The sequence below is a fragment of the Seriola dumerili genome, unplaced genomic scaffold (genome assembly GCF_002260705.1).
Source record: "Seriola dumerili isolate Sdu_G_001 unplaced genomic scaffold, Sdu_1.0 BDQW01000110.1, whole genome shotgun sequence".
Classification (NCBI taxonomy): Eukaryota; Metazoa; Chordata; class Actinopteri; order Carangiformes; family Carangidae; genus Seriola; species Seriola dumerili.
In genome coordinates, this window is record NW_019174365.1 from 1,483,121 (window position 1) to 1,506,626 (window position 23,506).

General features: G+C 41.7%; 1 protein-coding gene across 1 annotated transcript; it reads right to left on the reverse strand.

Annotated features, from left to right (window-relative positions):
* Positions 1-965: 965 nt before the first annotated feature.
* LOC111223000 (angiopoietin-2-like) lies at positions 966-22,051 on the reverse strand. The gene is made up of 9 exons (XM_022746952.1): positions 21,423-22,051; positions 16,070-16,225; positions 15,246-15,367; positions 12,865-13,097; positions 12,240-12,364; positions 8,898-8,999; positions 5,868-6,034; positions 2,896-3,026; positions 966-2,662 (listed from the first exon to the last, which is right to left on the reverse strand). Exons 1-9 carry the CDS (start codon positions 21,738-21,740, stop codon positions 2,502-2,504), a joined length of 1,515 nt encoding a protein of 504 aa, XP_022602673.1. The 5' UTR covers positions 21,741-22,051; the 3' UTR covers positions 966-2,501.
* Between the last annotated feature and the right edge of the window lie 1,455 nt (positions 22,052-23,506).

The window sequence follows — 23,506 nt, forward strand, 5'->3', positions numbered from 1 at the left end:
GCCAAAGAAGAGCTTAAATATTAGATTGTAGAACTGTGTGTGAGGAGCTAATAGAGATAAAAGTCAAATCTCTAGTTAAGAGTTAATTTTACACATTCTGTTTTTTTGGGATTAATCAAAATAGTTGCAAAACAGACGATTCCCTCCATTACAGGGAACTCCCTGCTGTGAGAGTCAGTATATATAATAATAATAATAATAATAATAGACAGTCACAAATACTGGGAATATTGTAAAACACTTTTAAAGTTACTATCTCTCTGTCTCTCTGCCTCTGTGTTTATAAGCAACCCGTCGAATAAACAGGGACTGGGACAAGTAGAGAAGCAGTGCGGCCCGGAGTCTGGTCTGCTTCACTGGACCTGAACACAGCCATTTCATCTGTTGAACCAGCAGGCCAAATCAAGTGGTCTTTATTAAAGTCGCTTTGATGGATTCACCCCTGGCCTCCCCCGCTGTGATCTATCGCCTGTCCAACCCTTGGAGGTCGTAATAAACTTGTTTAGCAATGGGGTCACTGCATGCAAGCAGAGCGTGTGTGTGTGTGTGTGCGCGCTTATATGTGCTTATATGTGCTTGTATGTGCGTAGGTACTTTTACAGTATGCGGCTCAGGTCTGTCGTCACAACCGATGCATCGTACATTCATAGCCTCTGGCACTCCTTCCACTTGTGATGATACTTGTAGTTTCCTCGCAGATACTGGTGTGATTGCATCATATATTTATACATATACACACACACACACACACACACACACACACACACACATTTAAGATGCGGACAGGCAGAGTAGCAACGCTGTTATCACTCTGAGTAGTTTTACCGTCTTGAGCAGCTCTTGCATGTTTCCTAATAGAGTAGTAAATCAAAGGCAGTTGAGCCAGGGTAAGTCCTTAATAAATTCAATGAAGCCATGCACAGACAAGCTATTTATTTGTAAAAATGAATGAATTCCTGTTTTGTTATATTTTTCCATGAACCATGATATTTCTCTCTTTTTTAAGTATCTGTGCTGCTGACTTGAATAGGCGAGACACGTCAAAACACCAATACCTGGCTCACAGTTCGTTACGCTTAATGCCTCATTTCTGCAGTTGTATTACATTTGCAGCATTAAGCAATGAATCACACTTGGGGAATAGCATTAGCTAGTGAACATGAGATCTTTTAAGTGTTCCGTCGATCATTGCATGAAGCCCAACAATTAGCAGACACTGTAGACATGGCCAGCCATCGTCCTCGTGTGCTGTCTTCCAGTTAGCGGCTGCTCTCCCCAGCGTACACCGGCAGATGCAGGTCACTGTTAGTCGAGGTGAAACCCATCCGCTTTTTAATGGGCACCACTGGGGCCCAGTGTTATTGGATGATTCATCAGATCAATGGTGCGAAGCAGTCCTTATCTGACTTCCCCGAATCCAGCATGTGTGGCTTGTTCAAGTTTATGTAGCTTACATGGAAACAAGCGCCTGGCACTGTGGGTTATAGGCACCAAAGACTATATATGATTTTATTGTTTTAACAAAGTTAAAATTGAATTTACAGCTCTGTTCCCAGATGTTATTACAAATGTTTCATTTTTGAAAATAAATCACAGCAGTGCAAGTGTGATGTACTTTTATGAGCGAAATCCCTCACAAATAAAGTTTTATGAGAGGTGTGACTGGAAAGATTCAGGGATATTTCATTCTGAAAAGCCCTTTGGAAGACACAGCAAAGGGCAAAGCCCGTTATTGTTGCTGTTCTTTATGCTGTTGCTTTATTAACAGCGGTAAAACCATTGAAGTCACTGTAGGTTATCACAGGTTATATTGTCCATGGACAGAACTACAGTTTTAAACAAGAAGTGATGCTTTACAGTCTGGTGGAATAACATTACAAACAGGCCACTGTAATAGAAAACATTGTGGCTTAACATCAGGCGTTAAATATATCACAGAGTTAACTAAGCATGTAGCGTGAAATTTAGACTTTTAAAGTATAGAGTATATATTTTAATTAGTTAACTTTTACTATACAAATGGCTGTCTGTGAATCTTTGCAGTTTAGACACGTTGCCTGAAAAATGATATGAAAATGAAAAGTTTTCATATTTTAATACAAAATATGTGTTGCTATAAAGGGTTTCTAAAGGTTAATCCGTTTAATTATTGAATTAAGTTTTGGGTAACTGTATAATTTGATTTGGTCAGTTGTGTTCTTGTGATATAATCTGTAGAAAAGCTCATACTCTATCTCTTTCCTCATAAAAATATAGTCGAGGCGCCTTGGTGAACAGATTTTACTGGTGGAATTCCTCACGCAGGAATTCATCAAAACTGTAGTCATTTGCTGAGAGTCTGGGCATGTCCCCAGGCAGTTGCTAAAGCACCCCTCCAAGATGTCCAGAAGCTGAAGGCACCAACCGTCTGATTCAGAAATCCTCCCAAAATATACAATTCCCGGGTATTGTTCCTTACATTCACTTGAGGTGACATTCACTTCATTAAAGGAGCCATGCCATCAGAAGTTTGCAGGGCGCACCATCATGGTTGTCATAGTAGCCATCAGATTTGGCCCCTTCCAATAGTACCATTTAATGCCATTGTAGCGAACCACACTGGATGAGGCGGGGTAATATATGCCGTTCAGGTTGGACGGGCCACAAGCCTCAAACCACCAACCTGGAGAAAAGGAAATGTGGCAACGAGTTCAAGGAAGAAGTCAGAATTAATTGAATTCAAGCTTATGAAATGTAACACCCAAATGTACAGCTGTAGGTCAGCAGTAACTTTATATTGGCGCAGAGGGAAAATGAAATGCACTTCGGGACATTTACAAGGGGGTGGATGGAAATGTTTAACAAGATGGGTTATAAGGAGAGACAGATTGAGATGAGTTGAGGGAAACTGCGTACCTCCTGATGCGAGCTGTGCACACTTGCAGGTGCAGAGGTCGTTGTCTCTGTCCTTGGTGCTGAATTGGGTGCCAGTGTGGGTGAGGCTGCTGGTCCGTCCTGCTGTGCCACTGAAGCCCTCGGCGTGAAGGCTGGTTTCAGGGAATAGGGGGAAAAAAATGCAAAGAATTTCAGCAACAAGCTCAGCCGCAGGCACTTCGATTCATTATTTAAAGCTGTGCAGGGAAACTTTTTGCTTGCTGGCAGCTCCAAATGGCAGTTTGTGGTCACCGCCCGAAAACTGTTTGAACTTCAGTATCTGTGAAATCATTTAATGTTATGTTGTAAACTGAACACAGCAAAGTCATGTTTAACATACCGGCTGATCTGTGATTCCTTAATACCACTGGATACTGAAGGGATGAACGAGGCAAAATATTGGAGAGTCCAAGTTTCTGTGGTTAGGAACCAGTTTATAGTTCACTTTTAATTTTCCGCTCTTTGCCTGATGTTTCAATGCCTCTAGGCATAATTAACATTAAAATGTAATTTTGGCAAACAGTAAGTAAATAGACAGCATCTTAAATAGGGCAAAATCCAGTGCTCCTCCCTTTTGCCGCTCCATCTTGTCATTTAGAGTGTATTTTTGGATAAAGCTCTTGCCTAGTGCAGCTTTAACTCGAAGTAACCCTGTGTATAATATTGCGTAATCAAAGATTAATAAAGATAAATCAAAAACAATGAAAGATTATAAAGTTGTAAACCACTGTAGATCACAGCCTTTTTTACTGTTATGTACAATACTGTTTGATACAAAGTACCATCTCCCCTCGGTCCCCACTATTGTCAAACTTCAATATAAAAACTAACCTAAAACCTCTCATTATTTTTCCTCCATGCTGTGCTTTGTGAAACAACCCAAACAGTCTGAAAGCAATCCCTGCCCAACTTAAATTGATTCGCTCAATTATTTCCATACAGCAGCACAGCAATGGATTGTTTGTGCATGCGTGTGTGTTTCTGTGTCAGTCCGTCCATCTGTGTGTGTGTGTGTGTGAGTGTGTCAGTACTGGTTTGAAGAGAGTGGACGAGGAGGTCAGCCCTGCTGTCTGGCCTCTCCTCTGCCCTGTCATTCTGTCTAGTTAGTACAGGACTCTCCCCTGAGTTATGTGACCCCCCTCTGTAGCTGGGGGCACGCTGTCTGTGATGACTAAATGAAGAATCCTCCTCTTGAATTTGTAAGTTCACAGGGCAGGACAACACATCACGCGGGGCAGCAAAATGGGAGTTTGAAATGACAGTGCCAGGGACGGGAATAAGGCTGGAATAGCAGAGAGAGTGGAATTAAACATGAGGGGATATTTAGTTGGGGCATTTTTTTGTTCTTTTCAGGATGGATGGGTGATGTGAAGAAAATTAAAACCTATCAAATGAGACAGGATGGCAACCACAGGCTACAGGATATCCTCCTGGAAAGCGTGGCCTGTGGACTGTGCCAGCTCTTCCTACTCTCCAAAACATTTGCATTAGCCATGACTTCCAGATGAATTAGTTCAGCTATTCTTCCAACACCGCAGACCACAGACTAATCCTTTTCAAGGTGACAGTCTTTTTACATTGTTATTTTATCCTTTAATGAAAAATATACTGTTACATTAAAAGGAATGCTTACCATTAGTTAACTATAAGAACAGCTATTCTTGGCTAACTTAAAGGGGAAAAGTGGTCTGTCATGCTGATGATTAATGTATGAATAATGTTAGTGAGTTTTAGGTGAAGACCTCCATGTTGCTCTAGGGAACACACTGGATGCAGCTGAGGAGTAGGAGGATTGCTTTGGCTGACTAGCTTCATAGCACCATAGTTGTGGCTTAGGATTTATAATAGAAACCCTCAGAAGAAGTCAGCGTCTTCAGAATGCTAGTAAAGCCAGTACATATTGAACTAGTTAAACAGAACATGATGTCAGAGGTAGCAGCTACAGAGGTGATTATATTCATTCAGGTGCTTCACCTCACACAGTGTAGCCTACAGCAAAATTGTGAAACATTCAGTTTCATTGCGCTTATTATGTGGAACAAACACAGGCAAATGCAATTTGCTGCACTATTAGGGATCTTGGAAAGCACACACCCACGTATGATTATGATTTGTCATCTCTCAGAGAGTCAATCTCCATAAACTTCCACAAGACAAGGGCAGATTCCTGTGAATTTATATCAAATCTAAATGGAATTATTTTGGTTTATATTTTATTTCTGTCAGTTTTGGAGGAAGCATGGCTTCAGCACACCCACATATAATCTTGTTAGTGATTGCAGGGTAACTGGGGAGCTTTGTTTGAGTTGTCAGTTCCTGGCAGGGCCAGGTATAACAGAGCATTCCTGTTATACTCCAGTGGATGTGGCTCCCCTTGGGGATTTTTCAGGGGCAGCGGTAGCTGTGGTGATGGGAAAAGAAAAATGGAGGCAGATGAAAGTGGCTGCATGCCCTCCATTGAGCTCATCATTTTGAATGACATTCTTAAAGATGGTCCAAGTGGCTCCTTAACTTCAGTGCTCAGGGATAAGAAAGCTTAGAGAATAGGAAAATGGAAAGGAATTTGAACTGTTGATAACAGTTTCTAATCTGTCGTGATATTAAGAGTCTTACACCCAAAGGAAAAGCAACGATTGAAAGGGTGTCACTGCATTGCAATTGTGCCTTTCACAATAGAAGGCTCTTAATAAAACATTTTACTGAAATAGAGCACCCTCATTATAGTCCTATTAATGTCAGATTTCTGAAAAACTGAGGAAATTGAACTGGAGATGGAATGTTTAAGTTTGGCATTTCCTCATATCTTGTGCTATCATGTACTAATTAATAAACACCTCAGGTAATTGGATGATTAAAATAGTGAAATTTGATCCAAGCATCATTACAAGTCAGAATACTGCAAATTTAGTCATGAATGAAACAACCAAATAATATATTTTATGCTCTGTGGTTACCTGTAGTTCTTGTCCTCTCCTTCTATGTAGAAGCGATCGTAATGTGAGAAGGCTTCGTTCCCCTCTCTGTCTTTTAGCTGGACATGCAGACTGTATTCCTGGGAGCTGGTCAGCTTGTGGATGATATCATTCCCCAGCCAGTGTTCCCCAGACGTCTCTCCAAAGCCCTGGATTAGACACAAAGACAGAGAAACAATAGAGAACAAGAAAATATTCTAACAAGGGGGATGATTTTACCAGAGACCTGCCAAGTGTTTTTGGAGTTAACATGAAAATGGACCTCAATTTAAGAAGTCACATTTATCATTTTGATGGCCCAAGGCAGTCCACCGAGTTTATGAAGTGAAATACTCTCCTCCCAAAGCAAGAGGCCAGTCAGTTGAGACCTTAATTTACCCTAATATCCTACCAATGCTCCATCTGGACTTGCAACATTTATAGTAAAATAAAAATTGGCTTTGTGGACGGATCCACTGTTGTTTTTAACTTTAGAGCTTAAGTTTTCTGTCCCATTGTTGGCGATTGAACACAACATTGAATGATCACTAAATATCATGATAAAGACTACAGGCAGTAATACATTTTGAGAAGTACATTTAGTGGTATCCTGCTTAAAGATACAGGCACACACAAACATAACAAATGCAGATGCTTCCATGCCGTGTAGGAGGAGTATGAAATGTAGGAATATGGAAATAATGAGACTGATGGCTTTTGCAATCACCAGATCTCAACCAAATTGACCGCCTATGGGCAAAGTTTGAGCCAAAGCCATCAAATCCATCCATCCATCAGCTCGACCACTTGTGCATCTGAGGGTTGCGGTGGGGCCGCAGCCAATCCCTCAGTTATACTGAAGTACATCATATTGTTATTGACCTCAATACTAATATTTATTGTTTTTTAATTCTCATTTCTTTAGCGTAATAAAAAACAGAATCACTTATATGTCTGATATAATGAATCTATTTTTTGTTTTTTTTCTAATACTGTTTTTTAGTACTCAATGGTACTGAAGGTTTTCACAGTATTGTTAGTTGTCCCCTTTGGGTTGAGCCTTCACCCCCTCTCAGGTAATTATAGCTCAAACACAGTATGAATGCTTTCCTTATATATATATATATAGATATATATATATATATATATATATATACACACACACACAACAAGCATTGAAGCTGTTCTGCTGGCTCACGGTGGCCCAGGACCTTACTGGGACATTTTACGTGGATTTTTAAATTCATTTATCAACCGCCTTTATATAATGAGAAGACAGAATATAAAGAAACAGGCACAGAATAGAGAAGTTCGCTTTTAAGTCACAGTGAAATCATTTCAATGTGCAGTGGTTCATTTTGATTTTCACTTCAGATGTTCCTGCGACCAGCCAGCATCTGAACGCTAATGCTGGCTGTGCATGGACAGCTTTGTTCATAGAACAGAGAGATGCCAAGGACTCACATAACACAGAGTCAGGAGGCAATTTTAAATCACGTTAACAGGTGGAAGGCGCAGTAATACGAACATGATTTCACAAAGGAAACCGCAGCAGCAAATGAAAACAGATACAGTGTGCCATGGGCGTGACGCCTTTGACAGAAATGGCTTGCAGTGGGAATGTATGTTATTGAATGTCACTCTGGGGAAATGATGATAATAACATGCAACGGTTTATTCGGAGAGACGGCTTAAGAAGAGGGATGTAATGTGGCCTCGACTAATGAATCTCACAGAGGACTGTCGAGAACAAAATACGTGAGCGAATGGAAAGAGATGGACTCAGTGTGAAAAGACAACATGCATATGTGAACTGCTAGGCATACAGTATAACCATTAAGTCTGATTATTTGTATTGTTGCATTTTCAAGGCAGAGTTGTGAATAAGCTGCAGGTTTGAACCATTCTTCATCCATTTGAAAAGAGGGACACATTTTGTGCTTGTTTACCTCTGGAATTCAAAGTCACTTTGTCTTGCTGCCAGACTCTCGTTTTGTTATTGGTCTTAAGTGAGAGTGAATAAATAGTGAGCGCCTTGGAGCATTTATCATTTGACCTGCAGGTCTGGATGCAACGTTTGATCAACATTGACCACAGTTTCTGAGAATATGGAGAGTGGTCCTGGGCAGTGAAGCATTTCAGTACATACGTTATCTGCCATCTACTAGGGCCCCTGTTCTCCCACGCCCCAACTGGAACCAAATATTTATCATCCACTTGTAAAAATATTGTTCTTGAAAGAGGGTTTTTTTTTTTTTTTTTGTCGCTCTCTTTTTCTCACTCTTTCACAGTCCTCTTAGCATTTTATTTCCAGTCCAAGCTGTGGTAATTGATTTGTTGGCGTGGGTGAAAGATAAATTGCTACTCTGTTCAATCAAAAACCCAAACTATAGCCTCGCTCACTTGTTCTGTGTGTAATTCAAAGAGGCTCGCAAGCATGTTTTTCTCTATTGCTCAAAGGAAAATAGTGATTCTGCTGAGAAAACTTTGTTATGAGATTCAAAAAAACATTATCTAAATGTTAAGTCCAAACAAAACAAAAGCCAAAGGTGTGTGATTGATTCTGTGAAAGCATTGGAGCAACTTCACAGTCTCTTGTGTGCGATTGTATTATATCCAGTTTGTTTTTTGGGCCCTGCATTTGGTAATGTTGTTACTCTCATCACCATACTCATTTCCCTTTGCAGGAAAGCTATTGGGGTCTAAAGGATGGATACAAACAGTAGTGCTCTGTGGTCACTGAAGTACATGATGTGTGTGTGTGTGTGTGTGTATGTGTGTGTGTGTGGGAGTATGACAGGGAGAGGGAGCGAGAGCAGGTGCAATAACATGGAGGGTGGTGGAGAACATGAGGGCGGCCAAATACAACAATCGCAGGTCACCTGGGATCACAGGCCAGCCGCTCTCCCACGCCTCTCTGTGCCAAACCACCCGTAGATAGTTATTGGAACCTCCTGTCCTGTCCCACAATACTGATCCATACTACCTGTACTGACAACGATGCGCGATAATCCTACAGTCCGAAGAACCCACCGTTTTGTAGTCCCTCCACCCACGATGGAAGTTGACGGAGCCGTTTGTCCGATGCTGTAGCACCGTCCACCCACCACCTCTGGTCTTCATATCACAGAACACCTGGAATAAAAGGAAAATCACAACAAGCCTTTTTTTTCCTCAGGGCTAGGGAAGAAAGTGTGGCTGTATTGAAAGCTGGCATTGAACGCTTGGTCAGATCCTTTTTTTTACCGGTTAATGATTACATATTTCCGGCTTTAAATCAGGAGACCTTGCAACTTTTAAGAGAAGTAATGGATTTTTTTAGTCCACTTTGGAGCAGCAGAATGAATGGTAAACACATATGTTGTCACTTTATAACACACATTTTTGCCAGAATAATTGTACAGATTTTTCAGACACAGATTGTCTTGCCACCTCTCCTTTGTATCTCCATCAGCTCCTAAGGGAAGTATTTGGCTCTTTAGCAGCTAAAAGCTCCACTGTGTTAACCAGCTTGTCGCTAATTGTCTTTTGTTGCTGGGCAGTTAGCGTGCCGTGGGTTTATCACAGGTTTTTTTTTCTTTTCTTTTTTTCTTTTTTTTGATGAAAACAGCTGCTTAATGTGGCTGGAAATGAGATTGATGACAGAAGTGTAACTGAACTGAAACATTAAAGTTACAGGCCGTAAAATCAAAACAATTAGCAGAAAGACGTTAAAGTGGCCCTGTAGATCTGAAAGGAACTGCGGGTGATAATGCTCAGTGGGTTCATCACTTCAAGCGACTCCTTTCAAAGTACAGATTAGTTATTTAAAAAATGTTGATTAGTGCAGCTTTAAATTATACTTTATATGGACAAATATATGATAGTTTAAGCTGTTTCACTATTAAATAAAATAAAATAAGGGTTAAAAGTGTTAATATTCTTTATAATGTTTTGTATCAGTAGTGGTACCAGTGTTGAGCATTTTTAAACCATTGACAGCTAATCAGTTCTGAGTGTCAATAAACTGAGATTAATTTCAGGATGTTACACTTTACAGTACTGGAGTGGTGTGGTTAGAAATGACAAGAAGAAATAAAACACACTAGAGCTTCTCTGTTATTTGAGGGATGCCTTGGAAGCCTCAGGAATAAGGGGGCGGCGGGGGGGGGCAAACATTTCAGGGTGACACGTAATGATATGACCCAGGTGGGAAGGAAAAACTAACATATCAGCATGTTCTTATCCCCTTAAGTGGGGGTTGAGGAGGAGGCAGATGCGGTTTTGGTTACACACGCTGTTTTCTTTCTTACTTGGCTGCACATTTTGCCTTATGTAGATATATTTGGAAGAGCATATAGGAAGGAATTGCACTTGAAATTTAGACTTGTTAAGGGACTTGTTTTAAATATTCAAGGTGTTTAACTGGACATATTCCATCTTCCCTTAGGTATCATGATTAAATGACTGTGTGAATTTCTCCCATGGGTGGTAAGATTAGCTGCTTTTTGTAACTGAGATCCGTTTTTTAATCGAACAAGTGTATTCAGTTAGCATACTTCAAGGCCACAGGGTTGGATTTCATTAGTTTTCTTAGGGACTATGTCTGAATCTGTACTTAATGTTGCCCACTCAAATTATAGATATTGTCTGTGACATTTCTGACTCGATAACAACCTCCACAGCCTGCAGTGTTTATAATTACTGATGAACTTGAATTGATTTGTTCGGCCAGTTACTTGAATTTCGTCCACCAAACAAACCACCCTGACCTGTCTCAAGAGCCATGCAATATGGATGCCAGGATGTGGACAGACTCCTAAGGGGTCTCTCGATTTCGACATCTCAACCTGTTATTTTCTGCTAAAAATGAAATGAGAGTTTCCAGCACTTTCCCAGAATAGTAAAGCTAAATCAAGCTCAGGTCTTTTACCTCAGAAAACATTGCAGACTGACAATATGCTGTGATTATCCTTTGGCACATTAGGCCAATGTTGTGGACTTAAAAGTGTCACAATGAATACAAAAACAGGGTGGTGAAATTGAATTCTCAATTTAAGTCATTTTCCAAATGCGATTGTTACTCTGATTTAGACCAGATCCATATTTAATACGCCAAAATCACTTATTACTAGCCAGCAAGGAGTCACTGAAGTCAAAATCCATTACAATAAAATGCAAAAAAAAAAAACCAGACCACTTAAGCGTTATTATGATTTTTAAAAAAGATAATGTGATTGTTATTATTTTCAAGGGGCATTCTGGGGATAAAATGGTTACATCTGAATGTGTTTGGAGAAAAGCCCTAATGAGTTTCATTTTATGAGCCCTGTGCTCATGTAGCTCCGAAAAGTATGTATAACAAGGTCACGAAAAATTACAAAAAAGACTCTGATCCAAACTATGAATTATTTGGTCTGTAAGCATCATCATTATTCACAACCTTGGGGAGTAAAAGAATAGAAAGATGGATAGATAACATGGGTAGATCACATATGTGTATGCCTTTTGTCTCTGGTCCAACTGAGGAAGCCCGCTCTCTGCTTCGAAAATAGGGCAATTTGTATCTGCCCCACTTTCCTGCAGCCACCCAGCCCGCCAGCCACATTGGAATTAGATGGCATAGACTGAAAGCAGCAATGATTTGGGGAGTACTAACTTGCATTAGTGGAAATGTACATTGGCCCGAGTTGGCAGGAAACACATGGCACCAGTGCCTAACACCTGGCTGCCTTGCCCACAGGAAATGAAGAGGAAGAACAGGGGAAAACAGAGGCAGTAGGAGACGGTGCCAACCAGCAAACTAGACTGAGAGTAATGAATAACAAAAAAAAAGAACTCTTTCACTGTTATCTTTCTTTTTCCCTGAATGCTAGCTGTGATTCAAAGAAAGGATAGCCTGCTGCTAGATGCCATGGATGAGTTAGCAAAGGCTATCTCCTTCAGGTCAGCAGAGGTACCTCTTAAGCTTTTCTGACTTTGTATTCAGCAGTGCACACTCACTCACCACAAAGCCTGCGGGGCATAATGCTCCTGTTGCATATTATTTTAGCTCTCTGTAACACAGCGTGGCATTTCCATCAGCCTCTATACCTAAAACCCTAGCAAATTACCATTACCTCAGACTAGTTTGTCCTTCCAATGTTTACTGCGGTCCAAAAAAATGATGATAAGCTATCTGAACGTCATTATGTAGTGTGTGTGTGTGTGTACGTGTGTGTGTGAGCTTTACATTACGCAGGCTGGGCAAAACCTGTAAAGTTAATACAAGTGAAATGACCCCAGTGCTAAGTACTGCAAGACAAATGGATAAAATGTCTTACCAAAAAGTTTCATGTCACAGTCAATTAAGTGATATTTGCAAGAAAAGGCCAGTGACCTTTAAAGCCTCACTACCTTGACAGTCTGGGTGGAGTTGGGGAGGCGTATGCTATATATTCCACTCTCTGTCACTCCAGATCGCAGGATCTCCGCACAGTCCCTGAAACTCAGCGACTCCTCCTTGGGCATATTGGAGATTTCTGCAAAAACAGGCAGACATGTGTTTGCAGATGGCAGCCTTATGGGTTTTGCACACAAATCCCAACCCCATATGTGAGTTCTCTTGTAGAGTTAAGCTCTGGTTTAAGCCTTCCTGTAGTGCATGCATGTACGTAGTGTGTCTGAGATTTGAATTACAGGCTGCTCTAGGTGATATTTTCATGTAAAGTGGATTTTTTTGCATCTTAAGTTACAAATCCCCTCCTCATTAATCGAAATACTGAAGATCTCCTTTTTGTCTAAATGAAATTCCGGTGTTTCATGATACTGTTAATGAGTCTTTTTTTTTTTTGCACCGAGGAGGGTAATGACTCATAGGACTGCAATAGAAATTGTGTTGACAATCGACTAATATTTGTTAATCTCTTTTATACCTACAGAACGTTTCTCTCCTTGTGTATATTTGTATCTCTTGTTTAAAAATAAATGATGATGGCAGCACAATTTGCTCTTTTAAAAAACGTAAACCCCTCAGCCTTACCGTTGCAGTGGTTGACCATGGCCAGCAGCTGCTGAACAGTGTCTGTGAGCACGGCCTGCTGCCTCTGGAGTACGGTGCTGTTGAGCGTGGAGCTGCCCAGCTCACCCTGCAGCTGAGTGACCAGTCGGCTCTGCCTCTCCAGAAGCTCATGAAGCTGCTGCTTTTCGCTCTGCAGGCCCTGTAGCTCCCTCCCATACCGAGCCTCCAGTGCTAGGAGCCTCTGTTCCAGAAAACTGTTAAACAGCAAAAATTCATTGAGCATATTATTGGGTTTTTTTTTCTGCTCACCGACTTCTACTCACTTCCTTACAGTGCTTTGGAGAAAAGTTAAAATCTGAAGACATGTTATATCAAGTACTAAAATACATATTGGATTTTAAGCGGGGTGGGGTGGGGGGGTATAAAAGAGTGGGTGCATGTGGAAAATCACAGTGGAGGTTGTGCAAACTTGCACATTTACATGAGGATGACTAATACACATCAGTACGACAGTCTCATCGGGCTAACATCGTATAAACACCTGTACTGCCGCAGCACTCACAGATGGGCCTGCATGCTAAGTCTCTCGATCATGGCCATGAGGCAACAGCCTGTGTGTGTGTGTGTGTGTGTGTGTGTGTGTTTGTGTGTGTGTGTGTGTGTCTGCACAAGTGCCACACCCCCACCTCCAAATGAAGATCATAAATCCCTGCAGCCTGATCTTTATGGCTTTGACTAACGACTCTGCAGCAGTTATTTATCGAAACAATCCAGCCACCCTGATTGAACAAGCTACTTTTCAGGACCGTGCACATGCAGCTGCTACACTAAACGTGCATCTTCAATCTCCCGCTTTAGGCAGCGACTCAATGTGTGCCCTGGATGGAAAGCTGGATCAATCCAAATCATTTTTAACATCACTTCCATTTCATATTTGCATTGTGGGGGAACACTCAATAAATGTGGCAAAGCAAGCTAACAAATTGTTCTCCATTGTGTATATTTTAATTTGAGGAACAGTCAAAGTGTAGAGCGCGGCAGAAAACCAGCACAGCAATGTTTAAACAGTTTTGGGGGGGTTGACAGAACAAATATGGGATTTTGGACCACATTGTATCCTGGGCAATTAAACTGTTATGCTTATGATCTTGTGCTATTTATTATTATTGTAATATAGATATTGCTATTAGTCTACTCTCTCTCTCTCTCTCTAGCTGCAATGTGCTGCACTTCCTGCCAATGCTATTTTACATGTAATGCCTATGAAAACAAACATGTTTCTCTGCTCTTTTTAGTTTGGCAGCAGTTCAAAAACTGGCTTCATGCCCTTAAGGCTCAGCAGCAGTAGCCCCCTACAACCACTGCAGTCCTTAGTTCTCTTTAATTCCACAGCTGCCCGGCTGCAAATCTGCTATGACCTTCCTAATTTCATGAGTCCTGTCATGGTGTTTACCCTTGTGAAGATGAGTTCATTTATATACATGTAACCCACTTGAAGGAAGAGGGCCAAAGGGCAGAGCAGGGCCAAGCAGGGCCAGATGTGTGACAGGTGTTGGAGCTGGGGCACTGTGTTCTCCCAGTCACACTTGGTACAGATGGATGGAATGATAAACAACCGCATACAATGATAGAAAACACTCACTCCCTTTCACACTGCCCAGCACCCTCTCCTTAACCCCTGCTGGCCCCAAGTTGACCTTGTGTTCCTCGAGAGAAGAATGGGAAACCCCTCCTAGCGCGCACTGCCTATTCACTGGCAAACCCACACACGTTTACACAATACACATTATATTGTTGCTAAGTGCCCTGTCGTTCACTTCGGCTGGAGTGATTCAACATGCTCTTTTCCAGTTGTTGTACCAGAAGGGCTAGTTTCATGCATTTGCATCCACAGACACAGTATATGACCATTTTAAGGCCTTTATATTCTGTGTGTAGTAGCTTTTTCCTCAGAAAACATTCTTTGGTGCACAGGAAGAGATGTGTTTTATGTTTCCTATAGCGGCCACACCAGCACATTTGGAAACAGTAAAGGAAAAGCTTGGCAGGCAAAGAAAATAGCACCACCTATAGTAACTAAAGCCTCACTAACAGAAAATCCAAGAAGAAAAAAAAATAAAACACAGCATTATAGCAGGCGCAGTTGTAGACTAATGGCTGATCTCTGGGAAGTAAAGAGCAAAAACAACCACAGCAGTGTCTGCATAACACCACCTCCTGATGTTCAAAGATGAGAGCAAAATGAATTTCGAATAACCACTTTAGCTCCAACCGCGGCACTAACACTTAGTTAATTCTTAAAATGAAGGTCCTATACCTAACAGAAAAAAAAACACCCTGTAAGTTGTGCAGTGCTTTAAATGTGCTTTGCCTGAGTAAACCTTTGAAATGTGAGTGCTCACCTGTTTTTATCACTGAGGCGTGAGATCTCTTGAGTCTGCAGGAGAATATGTTTCTCCAGCCGGTTAGTGAAGAGCGAGTACTCGAGCAGCTGGATCTCCAGGCGACTCGTCTGGTTTAACACCTACAGATTGATGAAAACAGAGGAATAACTGTATCACAATATCTGCAGGTAAAAGGATGGATGAGAGTGATCAGAAATACCAGATGGAGATAGTGATGGAACAAAAATGTTGCCCGTTGAATTTATAAAAAGCCCTTAGAGATGAACGATGTTGCACAGCACATCATGAGGTTCAAAATGTTCATCCTTTGATCTTACAATGAAAACTTTAGCAAGAATTATCTCACACGCACCTGTGACATATTTTGAAGTTGCAGATTAAACAAAAACTTGAGCAAAGCAGCTCAGATATTTGTACAGGTTGCCGTTTCATATCAACTTTGATAAGAGAAAAAGAAAGCATGAGGACCAAAACAAGCCCAGTCTGTAATAACAGCTCTGTGGCATGATTGAAGACACATCTGTGTTGTGCTACTGAGCTTTATGTTTTAATTGGCTTGTTGTCAGACGCCGAGCTCAACTCACTGTGTCAATCAGAGCCTGTAGAACCAAATACCAGCTGTTTTAAAGCAGTTGCCGCCACCTTTGGGCATGGCTTCTCAGCGGGTTACATCTGATTTACATTTAATTAGCCATTCTCCAAGTGTTTCGTAAGTGACATAATTTGTTTTTGCATGGGTGTGATCCGCACGTTTGTTCATTTGGATTGGCTGCAAACACGTTTTCTCAGGTCTAGCCCCAAATCCTTCCTGATGGGCTCACCTGGGTCTCAACATCTGTCAGTTTGCGAGTCTGCTCCGCTGATTGGCTGAGGAGGTTGGTTCCCATCTCGAGCATGGCCGCTGTCTGGGAGTGTACCGCAGTTCTCTTTATTTCCTCCATCCCAGAGCGCACATTCTCCTGGATGAAGTTCTCCAGCTGTAAGGAGAACAAGCAGACGCTGGGAATATTATCCACAATGTCAGATTGTGGTCATAATCATATTTTAAAAGGTAATGTCCCCATAGGTCCACTGACAACTTCATGCCGCAACCTGAGAGCGATCTGTAATTGTCACCTCAATCTTTGATGGAGTCATAGAATTCAGTATCCCCAGGACACTGCCAGTGTCTTACCACCCATCTGTCCTTCTGCCGGTCTGCCTCAGGCAAATACCGAACTCACATTAAGAAAATGATGCAATATAATGGCATTTCGATGGGAAGAAAGAAGAGCAGCACTGGGGTTTGACATTGTGATATTCATGTGCTGGACTTCTGGGATAAGGTCGCTTACACTCTGTAATCAATCACAAGCTCAGAGAAAGAAGCATTGGTAAAAACCCCATCATGTGTTTCAGCAGAGGTAAAAATAGAAGGGCATCCATCTTGCTCCAATAAATGGATTATCTTATTAACGTGGTCGGGTTGAGCACATCAGGCATCAGGAAGACAAATTTGTCTCTTACTGCCGTGAACGATGGAATTTTGTTTGATGTTTTACGTGCAATGGTCTGTGCCTTTGCAATAAGGCAAAGTAGGATATTGAACCGAAGAGCATTAATATTTATGACTTTTCTTGGGAGAGAAGATCAGACTTTATTCGTTAAACCACATGACTGGAAAATGAAGCCTCTGAGGAGAAAGCATTCAGAATTATCCAGCTAATGAGTGGCTATCCGCAAAAAATCGAAGAGAATTCAAATGAGACTAAGTTTGTTTGTTTGTTTTTTTCCCAATACAAATGTCCATCTTAGAGAGGAATAGAATTATAATAATGCACTGTCACAGGAGAGGGGTGTTTCTGTTTTTTATGACATTAAAAATACTGATCGAGGTGGCCAAATAGAGATGAATCGGCAATTAATTGTTTGCCTGCTGGTAATCTTTCTCTCTTTGTCTCTTACTTCCTCTTGATAGCTCTCACTAACTCCCTCTTTCTTTCAAACTCTCCCTCTTCCTTCCTCTTGGTCTGTAAATCCATCTCTCACATTTTCCTACATAAGGACAACTAAGACAGCGCAAAAAATCCCTCCATAACGATTGTTATGAAGAGATTACCAAACGGATTAAAGCCAACTCCAAAGGAAGAACCAAAGATCCCTGCATCATAATCAGCCTCGTGTATTGAAGCCGCTATCAGCCGCCGGTCCAAATTGTTCCCATAACAGCCTTTGATAGAGCTCAATCCAGAGGTCTCGATATACTCCATCTCCCACTGCCAATTGCATTAATTGTAGCTGTGTCATACGCTGCACTGTGCAGCCAGATAAATCACATTTGGGATGTAGTGTAATTCTGTCTTATTGTGTCTGAGAGGGACAGAGGGGGGGGATCAGTGCTCAGAAAATCATAGGAGTTGTATCACTTGATATCTTAATTGTTGAGCAAATAGACACATTTGTTCTCAGCTACCAATTACAGAAGACATGGGAAACATATCTGCTGGATGTTCTGGCAAACGATAATGATTGCACATCAGGATGGGTATGATCATGAGGGACGGCAGTGAATATATGTTGATGGAAATAGTGACTTGATTAATGTGTTAGTGTAACACTATGTCCGTCCACTTTTCATTAGGGAATGAGATTGGTTTAATTTGCATTTCTGTCTCCACCCCAGTCCAATGGAGGAGGGATAAAATCGTGTTTGTGGTGCCCACAGCCCTGTAAAACAACATTTACAAAAATCAACATAAATGATCTTAAGAGCCAATTATTCTGGAAAATCCCAGATCTCGCTGTGGACAGTTTTAATCTCATTCACATTCAGCCACTTTCTGTCGAAGAATTTGTCAGTATTTTCTGTAGCTTCTGCAGAGTAACCAGAAGGCCGAGGGATGTTGCTGTTGAATTTTTAGCCATGCTAGAGGCAAGGCTCTAGGGATGGCAGTGTTGGTCAGTCCACCACTTTAGTCCAGAATGAAATATCTCAAAAAAAATGTTGGATGGATTGCCATTAAATTTTTTACAGATGTGTATTGTTCCTAGAGGGATTCTAATATTTTTTTTATGATCTCCTGACTTTTGATCTAGGGCCAACAGCAGGCCGAATTTTTTACTTATCAATATCCCAACATTCATGATACCCAGAGGATGAATCCTAATAACTTTGGACTTCCCCCTGAATTTTCTTCTAGCTTTTCCATGAGGTTGACATTTGCGGTTTTGAGTGATATTTCTCAATAAGTATTGATGGATTTGATACGGACATTCGTCTCTCCCTCAGGATGAATTGTAATGACTTTGGTGATCCCTCATCTTTTCATCTAGCATCATCAAGTAAAAATTTCAATTCGCCCGATTCTTTTGTTCATGTTGAAACGAATGACTTTCCCATCAACCTTGACTGTACTTTTTGTTTAGTTCTTATTTGCTAATGTTAGCATGCTACTACGGTGAACTAAGATGATTAAAATGATAAAATATTAAACAATACCTGCTAAACATCAGCATGTTAGCATGTGGACGTTAGCATTTAGCACAAAGCACCACCCTACAGAGCTGCTAGCATGAAATAGACTTTTAGCCTTGTTTAAATGTAATTTTTCAATGCTGTGCGCACAGAAAACAAAAGTCCATTCACCCCTGACAGATTAGATGCAAATATAGTAAAACCTCGGCCGAATAAAACCAAAACTATCTGCGTGCACGGATACCACTAGAAGTAACTCAGCAATTATGTTTTGTTTATAATTGAGATGGAAATCGACGGCCCTAGTTTGACACTGTTTAAGATGGAGAACAGGGATGCGTGTTTAATGAAAGGGAAGAAAATGGAGACTAATTGCATAATGTGAATGATGTGGGAGACATACTTTGGTATTGGCTTAATGAAATATTACTTGGCCAGGAAATCGGGTCACCAAGGGTAGCCTAGCCACCTTGATCTCTCTGCAATATTTCTGCATTAGCATAATCTGCACAGGCTCTTAAAAGTACTAACAAAAGCATGCTCACGTCCCTTTTGCCAACCCTTCAGGGCAACAGAAGGCGAAAGGGACTAGATGGGGGGTTACATTAGGGGTTAGTACAAAAGAAAACAAACACTAGTTTCTTCTTGGAAACGGCATAGACGGAAACTTGAATATTAATACACTCCTGTTGCACTCATCCACTTGGAGATTCCTCTGCGGAACATGGCGGATTAGTGTGTGCGCTCCTAGGTTTGTGTGTATGGGTGTGTGTTTTCTTTCAAGAGGTTCAGGTGGAAGACTCACAGTAATGGTCATAACATCCCAGGGGAGCTTTGAGTGAGCTCGTACAAAGTTTCACCGACATACACATGCCTCGAGCTCTTCCGCATGCATACCGTCCGTTTCTCCCCAAAAATTATGCAGATAAGCTTAATGAGCTCCACAAGGCGCTGAAAAGGCTTTGCCATCTTGGGTCAAAGGTTAGTTTTCCCTTGTGCATATCCAAAAGAGGCGCTCTTAAGTTCATGCTTTGTTTATGTGGAAATCCCACCTACAGTGCGATCATTTATGCATCACTGTGGCCTGGTGGGGGTAACGTGTTGAAAGGTTGGATCTTTGTGTTCATTCCAGACGTTTTGTGGAGGAAGTTTGGCAACAGAGCAAGATATGTGTCAGCAGAGCTTTTTCTGGACATGTGGGGGTTTAAACTGCATCTCCTCTTCATGATGGCTAATATAACATCTCTTGTGGAGCGTAAGAAAAGATATGCTACAGAGAACATGCCCAAGATGTAATATGTGATGCTTTTTTATTCAGCAATTGTGCTTTACAGGCTGTATGCATTAATAATATACTGCGCACATGAGGAAAAGTGTATGAACTCTCTCCCTATCTTTGTCTCTCTCCGTCTCTGAAAGACACACATACACACAGTGTGGCCTCCTGGGAAGCTTCCCATGGAAGCTGGGTCTCCAGTTCATTGACTGAGCATCAGACAGAGTGTGCACAGGGGAATTTTGTGTGTGTGTGTGTGTGTGTGTGTGTGTGTGTGTTTTCACATGTGCGTTTCAGACTGTGTCAGGAGAGCATTAGCAAGACAGACAAAGAGTCTGAGATCTGATGGTCGATGAGTCAAGGTGTGAGATTAGACACGTTCATCTCTCCCAGAGCTGCAGAGCAGTCCAGATGTGGCCAGAAGTGACGAAGGGGGATCGAGAGGAACAGAGTGTCAAAAGAAAAAGAAGAAAGGAAAGGAACAAAACAGACGATTTTGTGGTGAGTGAGAGTGGGGAATGACAGGAGCACAGGAAGAGCACTCGCATTCATATTACCCCATTTTCAAATCCTGAAATATAATCAACATGTTTGCCTTCAGTTGGCCAATCTAAACACTCAACACACCGCTTATGATCAGCCAGAGGATTAGTGTCCACCATAAATATTCTGAAAGAGATGCAGACAAGAATAGAGAGACGGGTGGAGAGCGGTGGCGTGTCAGTCAGTCTGTCCTAGACAATGGCCCAATACTGAATCTGTGCCCTGATGACCTTAGCAATGAAAACACTATTGTGAAGCCACTTTAATCGCATCATTTCATTTTAGTCGGTCATAATCCGAGCTAAATGGAACTGCAAAGGCCAACAGCCCAGCAAGGAGACATGCTGAAATGTGTCTCCCACAGATAAACAAAACATTTTTCACAGAGGAAACGTTTTGTATTTTTTATTTAAACTGAGTTTAGTAGAGAGTTTTCACTGACTTTGTCTGGTAAATCAACTAAAGTCAAGAGTTACATTTCTGTCTACTTGTTGCCTGTAGGGGGAAACACTCATTCAGAAGGTTTAACTGTGTGAGGTAGATTTGGCACCGCCTCATATTAGCAAACTTTATTTCATCTTGACTTTCTCCTCTCGCATGCAACAGGGAGTTTTGGTGTCCCAGTGGTCTTAAATAAAGATACACACTCATACACCAGGCGTTGTCATGGAGCCAGATATGCATACAGACAGCATCCAGGAAATCCTAGCTAAGCGCTGAACTTATCAATAATGAAGGCTTGTCTACAAATGTTATCGGATGGTGTACTCCATGGACAGTCCTGTGCTTTTTCTGCAGATTAAAATGCGGTATGTGGAAAAAAAAAATAAGAAGACAACAACAAAACTTAGAGTAAAAATGTTCAATGACAGAGGAGAAAGTGGTTGTTAAGAGATCTTACCTTCTGCAGCCACTGGGTGTTATTCTCCATAGCACTCTCCAGACTCTCCAGCTTCCTCTCCTGCCAGGAAGGCCTCTCCTTTTGGGCCTTACCCTGCTTGGGTTGGCTCGAATCAGGCTCGGCCTCAGGTGGGGAGTCACTCTGCAGGGTGTTGGTGACCTGGAAGTCCTTTAAGGGACGGCAGTGCTCCACTTCGGGGAGGACGAAGGTGTAGCTGCAGGGGCCGTGCTGCACGTGGTGCTGTTGGCGCTCAGAGCCGATTGCGGCGGCCAGCAGGTAGGCCAGGTAGGCGACTGTCAGGGCCAGCAGGCGGCCCATGTCAGGGGAAAGAGAGGGAGAGGGGGGGAGGGAGGAAGAAGGAGGTTGCTCCACCTGGCAGAGCAGACAAGTGGGTCAGGTGAGTTTCGCCTTTCTTCTTCTGTATCACTATCTTTTTCTGTGTCCTGTTAAATTGTCCCTCAAGACTCTCTGTCTTCTTCCGGTCTTCTCACTCCAGCTCCCGCCACTTCTGTCTCTGTTTTATCACTCTCTCTTCTCCTCTTTTGGCTGGTCCTCCTCTCTGCTGTTGCATCCAGGAGTCCTCTTCAGCCCAGCTCGTGCTCCCACTCTTCAGACTGACAGAAAATACACACACACACACACACATACACACACACACACACACACACACACACACACACACACACACACACACACACACACACAACAACACCAACACCACACGACACAGGAAAATAGGATTGCCTTCTATTGTGACTCCAACACTCAGCCAGCGCATGCAGCTCCGTCCAGGAAACCAACAGCAGACTTCCCTCCCACCATTTATCTCTCTTCTGAAAAGTTGCTTTCCTCACTGCCTTCTATTCAAGCTGCTGGAGTCCATGCGTTGGTCTGGAGGAGAGAGAGAGAGGACAGGAGAGGAGGGGTGGAGAGGAGAGTGGCCCGCTTCAGGATGTTGGCTGAAGTTGTAACGCTTTTAAAGTACAGAGAGAGAGAGAGAGTGGCGTTCCTCTCCATACACATGCACTCACACACATGCACACACCTCCTTTGCACATAATCACTCAACCACCCTTCCCTCTTTCATTTTTTCCCTCCTTCTTATGGTACTCCTGTTTGCAGGGGTTAGAAGAGGAAGCTACAAAAATACACACTGCTCACCACAAGAGCAAAAACTAGGAACTTTCTCTGACAACTTTTTGCTCCCTCCCATTCTCTCTGTTTCTCTCTTTCTCTCCTTCTCTCGCTCTTTCTCTCTCTCTCCCTCTCTCACTCTGTTGGTTCATTGGCATGACCACAATTAAGTAGAGTTTTGCCAAAGCATGTTGTATAAGTTTAAGTATACAACATGCTTTGGTATAATAGTATAGTAATATAATAGTTTAGAAAGTTACAAGAAAACACTTTGCTTTCTAATAGAATATTCTAAACTCAACATACACTTACTAGCTGTTCCAAGAGCTTTCAACCACATTCCACAGAGCTCTCTACCATGTCTTTTAAAAGAAGGCTGTGAGATCATATAAAAGGACCAGAAAGAGGTAGTAAGTCAACCTTGAGTTAAAGATATTTTATCACAGCTGAGGACAAGAATAAACCTTCATGCTCAAATAAATGCTTGCATAATACACAACACACACTACACTACACAACTCCACCGGTACACAACATGATATACTATAATGAAAGGAAAGAAATAATTTCTAAAAATCCTTAAAACGGTGTATACATTAGTTTAGTAGTCAAACAATGTAATAATGATGATGGAAATCTAGAGGAGATAGAATATAAATAAGGGGTTAAAATAAAGATATAAAAGAGGAAGCACAAGGTGCTCTACTGTTTTTTTCCCCAGGCTCTGACATGCTCTGACTTATTTTACTGCTAGAAAATTTTTCCCCAAGTCAGATTTTCCTCAAGTAAATACTGAGTTTTGTATTAGTCTGAGAGTGTGTCGAATTTGTTGGGTCAGAGATTTATTTTGGTTCTTCTCTGGCTACAGTGTTACAGAATTGTGGCTTTGTCTCTACCATCTGTTGTTGGTTGAACTAACACTGTCTGTTTTCTCTTGTCTGCCGGTCTCA

Bases quoted from the DNA above. Each gene is read 5' to 3' on its own strand.
- LOC111223000 (XM_022746952.1), bottom strand. From the start codon at position 21,740: ATGGGCCGCCTGCTGGCCCTGACAGTCGCCTACCTGGCCTACCTGCTG. The intron at 16,226-21,422 runs GTAAGATCTCTT...TTCTCCTTACAG, and splicing joins ACACCCAGTGGCTGCAGAAG to CTGGAGAACTTCATCCAGGA. The intron at 3,027-5,867 runs GTAACCACAGAG...CCCTGAAACCAG, and splicing joins GGAGAGGACAAGAACTACAG to CCTTCACGCCGAGGGCTTCA.